This window comes from Lactuca serriola, chromosome 7 (genome assembly GCF_051521515.1).
Source record: "Lactuca serriola cultivar US96UC23 chromosome 7, Lser_US96UC23_V15, whole genome shotgun sequence".
NCBI lineage: Eukaryota > Viridiplantae > Streptophyta > Magnoliopsida > Asterales > Asteraceae > Lactuca > Lactuca serriola.
Genome location: NC_136414.1, coordinates 75,393,643 through 75,406,076, shown reverse-complemented (window position 1 = coordinate 75,406,076; position 12,434 = coordinate 75,393,643). Strand labels below are relative to the sequence as shown.

General features: G+C 31.2%; 1 protein-coding gene across 2 annotated transcripts; it reads left to right on the top strand.

Annotated features, from left to right (window-relative positions):
• Positions 1–3,138: 3,138 nt before the first annotated feature.
• Positions 3,139–6,761, top strand: LOC145062671 (E3 ubiquitin-protein ligase RSP5-like). 2 transcript variants are annotated; one of them, XM_079010247.1, is made up of 8 exons: positions 3,139–3,526; positions 4,345–4,529; positions 4,627–5,015; positions 5,099–5,238; positions 5,887–5,989; positions 6,081–6,178; positions 6,269–6,336; positions 6,428–6,758. In XM_079010247.1, exons 5-8 carry the CDS (start codon positions 5,907–5,909, stop codon positions 6,491–6,493), a joined length of 315 nt encoding a protein of 104 aa, XP_078866373.1. In that variant the 5' UTR covers positions 3,139–3,526; positions 4,345–4,529; positions 4,627–5,015; positions 5,099–5,238; positions 5,887–5,906; the 3' UTR covers positions 6,494–6,758. The 2 variants fall into 2 exon arrangements, with proteins under 2 accessions (XP_078866373.1, XP_078866371.1); XM_079010245.1 differs by lacking the exon at positions 5,887–5,989 and having other exon boundaries at positions 6,428–6,761.
• The last annotated feature ends 5,673 nt before the right edge of the window (positions 6,762–12,434 follow it).

Below are 12,434 nucleotides of genomic sequence, written 5' to 3'. Positions count from 1 at the left end.
TCATTCGGGAAATGACAGAGAAGATCGTTCAGATTCATGAACGATTGAAAGCCTCTAAATACCGACAGAAAAGCTACGCAGACAAAAGAAGGAAACCTTTGGAATACCAGGTGGGAGACCGAGTTCTCTTGAAAGTCTCACCCTGGAAGGTCTTAATACGCTTCGGAAAGCGTGGAAAGCTAAATCCAAGATACGTAGGTCCTTTCGAGATTCTCGCTAGAATCGACCTGTAGCTTACAAACTCAATCTACCCCGCGAACTCAGTAACGTACATTCTACTTTCCACGTCTCGAACTTGAAAATGTGCCTATCCGATGAGACTCTTGTTATCCCACTCGATGGAATCGAGATCAACGAGAGTCTTAACTTCGTGGAAGAACTTGTAGAGATCATGGACTGAGAGGACAAACAGACGAAGCAAAGCCGCATCCCAATAGTGAAGGTTCGTTGGAATGCCAAGCGAGGACCTGAATTCACTTGGGAGCGCAAGGATCAGATGAAACTTTAATATCCTCATTTTTTCGCTTAGTTATTTATAACTACTTAATTGCTTAAACTCTAATTTCGGGACAAAATTCTCTCTAATGGGGGGATGATGTGACAACCCGAAATTTCTATCATGTACAATAGATCAATTCAATCAAAGTTAGACTCGTTTTGCTACCTTTTAACACTGTTTAGGGCCTACTTAAGAGTTCTAGACCTAGTACAATCAAGGTAGGAGCCTAGAAATGGGATAATAAGATGCATATCAAGCAAACTCGGGCCAAACACTCCAACATAGGGAGTGTGTGGCAACACACCCATCCCAACCGCACACTCTCCCTTATATATTCAACACTTAGTCATTTTTGAACACTTTTCCACTTCTTCAAGGCTAGGACTCATTTTCTCTCAAGTATCATCTAACTTCTCACTTCAATCTTCAATCAAGTAAGTGATTCTTCCTTGGATTAGCTAATACATGACCTTAACTAGCCTTCCCCTTTACTTTGATCAATGAAAACATTCATTTTTAGTCAAGAACACCAATAACACACACTAGTTTTGGACCTTAATCACCCTTTCAAGCCTCTATAACGTGTATAAACTTGTCATAACTTGTTATATGCCAACAACACTTGATGATATGCTTGAAAAACACGAATTTATCAGCTTCATAAAGGGTGTGCGACCGCAAACATCATAGTGGCTGCACACACCCTTTTTAGGTCAAAAAATGGCAATGAACTCCATATAAGGCTAAAGCATGAAGTAAGAAACCTTTGTAGATGAGTCCTAAAGCCTTAAAATACATTTTGCCACATTTCATAGGGAGTGTGCGGCTGCACACACACACAAAAATGATGTATCTTGACCATACACTCCCTTGTATAGCCATACACCCCTTATATACAATCATATGTGGTTGTAACACTTCAATATAAGTATTTACTAGTCCCTAAGGTGGCCCCAATTCAATAATTAGTTGTTTCAAGCACTGTATATATATATATATATATATATATATATATATATATATATGTCATTATATGGTTAATAGGATTCGTTTGTGCTCAAGTCTCCAATTGACACCCAACAATCCTATATCGATCTTTCATTTGAGTTACTCACTACAGGTGAGTTCATACCCCTTAATCTACATTTTAAATGATTTTAAATGCTTTTATTGGGGGGGGGGGGGGAGGGGGAATACAAGTTGAAACCTTATAGTTATTATATCAATCACATGTGATTTATAACTGCCAAACTATAGATTTGCTATGCTGCTAGCTGTTTTATCACTCATACTACTTCAAAATGATCAAACTCTTTTACATGTCAAACTCTTTATCAAACTTGTTCTTACATGACAAACATTTTCCTTTAACTCTTTTACACTTATCAATTGCCCAAACCTTGTCTAATGCATATATAGTTATATAAGTAAGGTTTGAAGGACTTAGGACTGATAACACACTTTATTTCCTGTTCCTTGTTTGGTTGTGGACTTAGAGTACCCTGTTGTTTTTCCGAGTGTCGTTTGATCCTTAGTTATATATTATGTATCTATGTATAGACATAAAATCTTTTATCTCAGTTTAATACACTCAGTTATACAAACAAATTTACTAGTAAACTATAATTGGTATAGTTTAGGAAGACACTACTCATTACTTCTAGTACAATGAAACATACAAAGAGTCAGTTCATACATGAGTCAATACATATTGTTATGAGAAACTAAGAGAACATACTATTATGAGAAACTAAGAGAACATACTATAATGAGAAACAATACATACTATGCACTATACAAGAGAACATACTATAATGAGAAACAAAGAGAACATACTACATACTAGACTGAGAGAACATATAATACTCTAGTACATACATTACATATACAAATATATAACAACCTAAATGTGAACCATTGTTCGGGGGCATGGAATCACTGCCATGGCCTGATTTGTATCCAGAATCTCCTGGAGGGAGAGCATGAATTTGTGTATAGGTCTATATTGGATTGACTATCCTACAACTTGCTGTTCGCTACAGTGGGACTTGCAAGTCTACGGGTGCCAAATGTCATTTCTTCTTACGTCTTTCATCTTCGTGTTATTAGTCGATAGTATGGTGCAATCATTTCACGTTACACCTTAATTAACGGCTGGATTAATGTAGATATTACGACAATAGTTACTGTAATACAACACTACAGTACTATTATTATTTCTCCATTACATTCAATTCGTGATATTCTCACATAAAGAGTAATGTAAAAGCTATATTTTTGGTTAATGATAGTCACGCTTGGGAAAATACACACTCATACAAGAAATAAATATACAGAACATTTGATGCCACTACTAGAAAACATACCTTTAATGACTTGCAAATTACGACACACGCCGATTTAGGATACTCAAATGTGGGGGTCGTTTAAAAAATGTCATCCCATATAAAATTTGAAGGATTCAGGGCACGTTGCGTGCCGTAGAATTAAATGTCGTTTTATAATTTTTTAAGTAACGCGCAGCTTTGTTTCTTTAATTGCTAGCAGCGGGAAAAAAATCCCAAAAAATTAAAAAACCCGCCTCATTTTCTTCTCTACCCGGCCTAAACTTGCTTTCCATCTTTCATCGGTCTTCACAAAATTGACAAGGGGTATCCACCCCTCATTCACCTCCATCGCCTCCAACCGTCACCGCCTCTTCTAGTCCCTCTCCCCCTCAACTAGGTGTGGATTTGATTTCGTTTTCAGAAGATTTTTGCGATTTCCATTTCTCCCTGGTTGAGGGTCCATATCTTAGATTGAGATGGAGAAGAAATTAGGAGCGATGTATTTTTTTCATCTATAGAGTGAATAAAATTGGGTATTTGTGTTTATATTCATCTTTATCTATCCTCCTCCTTGGTACTGCTTGTCCATTAACTACAATCAAGCTTGGTGCTCGGTTCGTTCACACAACCAAAAGACCTAGGTCACGAAATATCCTGAAAGCGATCCATCTAAGAACCCTCCAAGACTTGAAGGAAATAGGTATGTGAAAATCTTAGCTTTTCAACACCTTTTTTGACATCATTAAGAATCAACTCTGTATATCAATATGTTATAAAATGATTCACCTTTATGTCCATAATTCTTACACCGTACACAAGAACATGTATTCATTTTCATACCAGAGGTGGAGTCTCAAAGACTCTATCCAACAACAATCTGAATCGGATATTAAATAAAGGTGAATACACCTTTGTTTCCTTTTTTTTCTTTGCCTCTATAATATTTCCATTACTCCATGTAAGTTCATCTATGTAAGCTTAATTTTCTTAAAAAAAAAATAATTTTACATGTATTGTAGGTGTTTGATGAAATGCATGAGTGAAATATAATTTTAAAAAGAATTCCACATTTTTTCTATGGTTTTTTTTTCTTCTTGGCCTGATTTAAGAGTTAATTGATATGTATCTGTATGGTAGTATTGCATGATGCAATAAGAAAGACAATAAGGACTTGGTTGGTTTCTTGATAGATATGTAGGACTTCATTAAAATGGGAAACCTTACAAATTGACTAACCCTCGACACTTGAGGAGATTTTGGATTGTCAATATTATGTAAAGACTTCATACATGAAGGTATTATATTTGACTTATTATGTCTGTGTATATTTTCGTGGATTATTGGTTTTAAGTACAAATTATATGGCAGTATTTTCTATCTTGGCCAAAAGTTCATGAATATTAGTTGTAAACTTGTAAGTGATAGTCTGTTTTATGTTTTTTTTCTATCTTATCCAAAAGTTCGTGAACCATCAAATCCATGGCATGGATTGTAATTTCATTTCTTTTGGTGGTGCAGGAAAAGATCATTAAGTTTCTGTTGCTAAAGAAGAAAACCAATAGAAGCTTCAATTCAAAAGTGCGAAACAGGAAAGAATATCACAACCCGGACTTCTTAACACATGTTGCCACTTATCAGAACATTGATGAGATAGGATCTTGCTTCAATATTGACGTTTTTAACCCCCATGGTTATGAAAAAAAGTAACTTCTATGATGAAATAGGTCCTTTATTTATTTTTAATATTTTTTCTTAAGGTTGTTCTATTTTTCTCTTATATAAATATTTATTTCAACATAGATGAGTGTGTATATTGTGGGTGTGGCTGCTGCTGATGTGGATGAGGAAGAGGAAGGTGGTTACGCGATCAGAAACTACCAGTTTGCATCTCCAGTTGAAACAACATGGGAAGGGATAAAAACTCTTGCAGAGCTTTTCGAGCAGGCATGCAAGCAACATGGTGACAAGAATCTGCTTGGAACACGAAAATTAATATCCAGGGACACAAGTAGATACGGATGGGAGGTCATTTGAAAAGCTTCATCTAGGTGATTACGAGTGGATGAGTTATGGTCAAGTGTTGGAAAATGTGATGGAGGGTTTTAATGACTTGGTCCCTCGGGATTTAATATCCATCTTTCATGATAAAGAATTGGAGTTGTTAATTAGTGGACTTCCAGATATCGACTGTGAGCAACTCAACTATTTTGACTTATACTATATTTATATTTGTTGTTTGTTATTTTTGGTTATTTGTTTGTTTGTTTGTTAGTGGATGATATGAGGGGGAACACAGAGTATTATGGATACAGTGTTGCATCTCCTGTTATTCAGTGGTTTTGGGAAGTTGCTCAAGCTTTAAGTAAAGAAGACAAGGCTCGTTTATTGCAGTTTGTGACTGGCACTACAAAGGTATTCTATTTTCAGTTAATCGCATTTAAGTTTAAGCCACGGTTGTCAAAAGTCTTTAACTTCGTCCTGCTAGATTCACCGCGATTCTTGTTTATAGTGATCATATTCCTGGTCTTGGCAAATTCCTACAGTTTAATTAGAAAAACAGGTATTCAGGCAATTGGTAAATTCAAATTCCTTAACATACAAAGAGTTGTAAACAGGGAGTAAGCATACACATAAATAGAAACTACAAATGGACTACAATAATAAAAAACAATTATGGGCGATGAGCCACGGAAGAATTCACCACAGTGTATATATATATATATATATATATATATATATATATATATATATATATATATAATCTGAGGGATCTCTTAGGCTAAAAGTGAAAAAGAAATTAGTGGATACCAAAAGGAATGAACGGCTATAATACCACATAAAATGGTTACTATATCATGAAGCCATGAAGTCACCGCCTTATCAATAATAATAATAATAATAATAATAATAACTACAAAAAGTAAATACAATAACTTGATCATACACTTCTCTCTAAGTGGCTCATATATGGAGAAGTACCACGCTTATATAGTTATACTTATCATTTTCTTCACCATATTATTATTTAATTTTTACATTTTATTTACATTTTTCATGTAGTGGCCCATGTGAGTCATCCGATGAAATTTGCCCAATTTATTCATTATGGGCAACGATTTATTGGACTTTACATGGCTAATTATGTGGTGAAAAGATCAACTGGGTAACTTTATTTTAGACCAAAAACCAATTATAATTCAAGGTTTTTAACTTTTTTTTTTGAAAATTACTAAGTAAATGATTTTGATTGCCAGATGGGCTCTTACTCATCCATTGTGTGTAGAACAAACCGAGAAGCTGAAGGATGAGCAGATGAAGCCTAATTTTTGGTTATGTTTCCTTGGTATTCGGGGTATATAAATTATATATTTGTGTATTTAAAATTGAAATGACATGTATGTATATATTTTATAATTTATATATATATCTATGTATGTTGCAGAACATCAGCTGATTTATTCAAGTGCTCCTCCACGAACCTATTATCACCCATCCATTGCTTCTATACAAGTAAGTATTCCCCTCCCTCATATTTTACATTCTTCATGATTTGTAAACACTTTTATACCTTTTGATTTACAAGTTTTTAACTTTATTTCAGGGATCGATCAAGAATAGCCTCAAAGATGAAATCATGGCAAGGCTACACTCATGTTGCATTTTTTAACTTTATCAAAGACGATTTACAAGTTTTTAACTTTATTTCAAGAATTTACAAACTTTAAACATTATTTTATACATTCAATGTGTTCTTGCTATATATAAACATTAAATTTTTGTTGTTTTTTTCAAGTTTTTTTTGTATATAAGTTTTGCATTCTTCATTTCAATTGTTAGTTGTACTACTAATGATGGAAGCTGCTAATAAAGGAAATTGAAGAAGCCGCATGAAATAGATTTTTTGTATGAAACACAAAGTAGATTAGATGAATGCAAATTTATATATTGTAAAAAAGAGAATTGTATGACATTAAATTTTATGCAATGAATTGTATTTTTTGTATATGGTATTTTATTTCTATTATGAGACATTAAATGCAAATTTAATTTAAAATTAATAAATATATAAATATATTTTTTTAAGCATTTAAATTTACGATATGCAAAAATGTATGTCATCTTCATTTATGACATGACCTTTCTTGACAGGGGTTTTAATGATACGCATTGCGTGTCATAAATGCGTGTCGTAAATGCGTGTCGTCTATAGACGACGCGCAAAAGCGTGTCGTCTCTCGTTATGACAGGGCCTTCCTTGACACGCATTTGCGCGTCATTTGAGCGTTTTACGACACACATTGTGCGTCGTAAAAGGCTGTTTTTCTAGTAGTGTGCCTTAGTAGAAGGCTACGTTTAGTAGAAAATATAGGATTTTCTAGGAGATACAAACATTTACTACAAACATTTACAAAGTTATACATCAAACACTTACAAACGTTTTCATACAAACAATGACACTAAAATGCTTATGAATTCACTAGCTTTAAAGCTGATCAACACTTTCAAGACTCGTCTTTTATTTTGATTTACATTTTTTGGTGTCCTATAAACTTCACAGAACACACGTGTATTAACTTATTTTATTTATGCAATGGATGATGTTGTTGCTTGCTTACTACTATGGTTTATTGTGATACTATACATGACGTCCTCTACTCCCGAACGTTTCCGCCATTCCGGTTTTGGGGTGTGACAATCTTTATATCCACACGAAGGTGTTGATGAGCCCCACATATCTACCTAATCACTTTCGACTAAAAACACACAGAACTAAAATCATAATTCATACAAGAAGTCTGAAATATTACTTTTCTCATTCTACCCCTTCAACCTCCAAAGTACAATTCCAGGTTTAAATCACTTCTCCAACATCATCAACATCCAATAGGGTCTAAACTCTATTCCCTTGAAGCCCAAAACCTTTATGTGGTTGAATTACGGTCTAGAATCCCAAAATAAAATATATCATGAAACTGGATGTTACAGTTTGTAATCGGGAAATGAGGGGAAAAGATGATGTAAACGATGAAGGTTTTAGCGGTGATCCCTCAAATTAACAACGAAAAATTGGGGAAAACAGAGGAAATACTTCAGGGGCATTTTTTTAGGTATTAGCGGCGACAAATACTCATGTACTACATGCAATACCAGCTGTTGGATTGGGATATTTATCAACGGTGAAAGATCACATGGATCAGGGTTTGAACCCTTTAGCCGCGATATCATCTATATCAGTGATATGTTAACACATTGTTTAGATGTCGTCGCGGCTAATTGTAGAGTCGCCTAGGATATTTCTTGGAGTGAGGGGTACCTTTCTTTCCTTGCTATTAGACGAGTGATACATGCGAGATCACAAGATCAATAACTTTATAAGTCACCGAAAACCACCAGTAAACCCATTTGCTAACATTTATATAAAAATAGTGTAATACCCCATTGAGTATAATTAAAATATTAGATATGGTACAAATCAATGAAATTTAATTTCCCTTTGGCGGTAACATTAACCAATTTGGATATTACAATTTATGTGTCTCTGAAATAGGGATGAGATTTAGAACCAGAAAACCGGACCGGAACCGGAATCGGAACCATTAGAACCGGAATATAGATAACCGGTTCCGGTTCCGGATTTAAAAATTGGCTTTATCCGGGTTCAAAGTAATCTTGGTTTGGGTCCATTGGGTCCGGGTAACCGGGTCTAAAAACCAGAATCGGTGTTTGGAACCGAAACCAGTTTTAGGGCCCGAACCGGTTTTTGTCAAACGTTTAAAAGATGTATATCTTATTTGTTTCAACTCCGATTGATATGCGGTTTTTTCCAACATGTAGTTTAGAGTTTGTACATGATTTTAGACTATAAATTTTCCATTTTTAGTTTTATATTCATTGACTTACAGTCCCCCAAAGTCGAGATATCAAAGCTGAAAGTTTTTAGTTTTTTCAGTTTTTTTGTATTCGGTGAGAGTTTTAAAACATGCATATCTAATTCGTTTGAAGTCGGATTGACATGTGGTTTTGTCCAACTTGTAGTTTACAGTTTGTACATGAGTTTAGATTATAATTTTGTCATTTTTGGTTTAACATTTAATGATTTACAGTCCTTTGAAGTCGTGATATCAAAAGTAAAATTTTTCAACTTTTCAGCTATTTGTTTTTGTACTTTGTATTATGTGAAAATCTTAACAGATGGATATCTCATTTGTTTAAAGTCGGATTGACATGCGGTTTTTTCCAGAATGTATTTTAGAGTTTATACATGATTTTATACTATAATTTAGTTAATTTTGGTTTCATATTCAATGAGTTACAGTCCCCCAAAGTCGGGATATGAATATGAAATTTTTTAATGTTCAGCGCGGTGTGGTTATTAGCCAAAATCTCACCCCTAACCGCAAATGCAGTTAATCCATTTTCAAAACCACTTGGTGTGGTTATTTTTGCGGTACGGTTAGACGGTTATTTTTGTGGTGCGGTTTTGGTTTTTCTATGTTGTTATTAACCGCATGGATTTGGTCCGGTTATTTTGTGTGGTTTTAACCATAGTTTAGAGCTCAAACGGTTTTAAGAGTTCAAACATATTACTTGTAGTAATAAAAAAAAACATAATGTATAAAACAATTAATTTAAATCACAAACAATTAATATCTTAAAAATGTCAAATCAATAGTAATTAACAATAAATTTCTTAAAATTGTCTGATTTCACCATTTTTCAAAGTTAAACATAACAAAAAACCATACTTTTGTCTTCTAGTATTTTATTCATGAAACTTGTCTTATTTTTAATATTTAATATATTAATAGTTAATAAAAAAATGTATATAATATATGTGGTGTGGTGCGCTTTTTTTTTTTTTTTTTTTTTTTTTTTTTTTTTGCGGTTTTTGAAAACTAATAACTGCATCGCATCGCAAATTTGCAGTTTTTGAAAAACAGAAAACTTCACTATCGGTTTTTATTGCGGTTGCGGTTTTTGAGGTTAATTTTAGTTACAGTGCAGTTTTTGCTCACCCCTACCACTAAGTACCAAAAAATTCTAGTGTTTCCTGGTTTTCCGGTTCTAAACCCACTTTACCCGGTTCTAACCTACCTACTTTGATGTTTACGGGTTTTCCAGTTCTACACTCACTTTACCCGGAATCGAACCAAAATCGATTCCTACATACCGGTCCGGTTTTTGATTCTATAAAATCCCGTTAACCAGTTTCGGTTTTTCCGAGTCCGAGTTTAAACCCACTTTCATCGAATTTCGGCGGGGTTTAGACCCACTTTTATCAAATTTGTTGGAGGGATGACGTGTAAAAACAGACAAGTATAAAGACAATTTACCTTTCTATTTCAATCAGGACAAATTATTGATGTGTATCTCATCGTCCAATGTTTTACGACAATAAAATACATTATGATTTTTTTCATATTATTATAAACATATCAAAAAGAGAACCATTTTGCCATTTTTTTTGTTATAAATTACTCTATTTTTCATTAATAAAACCAGTATTCATTATATTTTATCAAGTTACATAAAAATGTCACTAATGTTGTTATATTTACTTTTTTGACACATTAAAAAGCTTCTGCCTAAACATTTATTAATAATATTTATACAAATAATACTACGATCACGTTTCACACATATCGGCATATTCCTACACATGAGGGCAAACAGATATGCTCATACATTTCGTACTTTGACATCAAAGATCCTTTCAATATATATATATATATATATATATATATATATATATATATATATATATATATATATATATATATATATATATATATATATATTAGGCGAATGTCCGTGCGTTGTGCAGAAACACCTATATAGTTGAAGTCTTTACAAATATATGATTTTTTAAATATAACAGTAACGTCGTTGTTAAATTTGATATAATAATTTGTATATACTAAATTGATATAATATATTGATTATTTTGAATTATATGATAATATATACATTTATTATAACTTCATAATCTCAATCGCTTAAATGACTTCTACCCGCGAGTTACACATGAATAAAATTAAATATAACATATGATTTGATGTTATTTATAGTTGTTTTTATTGTAAATTAGTTTTTTAAAATTTATTTGCTTAATGTTTTAATTTCTATCATTATAATTATTTAAAACATCAAACATTGTTTTTTTATTTTAAAGTTAACAATATAATCATTTATATAGAGTTGTTTTTAACTATTGTTATTGTAAGTTAATTTAAGTTACTTATTTGGAAACTTTTAACGATTATAAAAATATAAATATTTTAGTTAAATTGAGATTACAATTTAGTTTTTGTTTTTATCACTACAATTTATCACTTTTAACTATTTACAAAATATTCTTTAGTTTTTTTAAATGGAACTAAAATTTATATTTGAGTTGACATTGTAATGCGCAGAAACACCTATATAGTTGAAGTCTTTACAAATATATATTTTTTAAAATATAACACTAACTTTGTTGTTAAATTTGATATAATAATTCGTATATTAATTTGATATAGTATATTGATTATTTTGAATTATATGATAATATATAAATCTATTATAACGTCATAATCTCAATCGTTTGAATGACTTCTACTCACGAGTTACACATCAATAAAATTAAATATTATATATGGTTTAATATTATTTATAGTTGTTATTTTTAACTAATTTTTTAAAATTTATTTGTTTAATGTTTTAATTTCTATCATTATAATTATTTAAAACATCAAACATTATTTTTTGATTTTAAAGGTAACAATATAATCATTTATATAGAGTTATTTTTAACTATTGTTATTATAAGTTATTTTAAGCTACTTATTTGAAAATTTTTAACGACTATATAAATATATTTAGGAAATATTTTAGTTAAACTGATATTACAATTTAGTTTTTGCATTTATCACTATAACTTATCACTTTTAACTATTTACAAAATATTATTTGGTTTTTTAGTGGAACTGAAATTTATATTTAAGTTGACACTGTAATGTTATATTTAAATTAACAATTTAAGCATTTTGTTCAAACTGTTCAAAGATTGAAGCTTTAAACTGATAATGGTTTACATGCAACAACATTTTAAATCTAATAAATTAAGTATAATATGTTAAAATTTAAAGACATAACTTTATAAATAGAAGTAAAGATATTATTTTAAAATTGAAATTTAGTCTATTTATGATTACACTTTAGGTTTGATATTTATTTAACCTTATTAACCAACTTACAATCATTATTAGAAAGACACTACAATTTATCACTTTTAACTATTTATAAAATAATATTTGGGGTTGTTTAAGTTAAATAAAATTTATATTTAAGTTGAGCCTATACCGTTATATTTTAATTAATATTTTAAGTATTTTATACAAATTGTTCAAAAATTATACCTTTAAAATGATAATGGTTTACATCCAACAATATATTAAAACTAATAAATTAAGTATAATATGTTAAAAGTTAAAAAAATATAGTTTTATAAGTAGAATTAAAGATATTATTTTAATATTGAAATTTAGTTTATACATGAATACACTTTAGATTTGATATTTATTTAACCTAATTACCAAATTATAATTATTATTATAAAGAAATTGAAA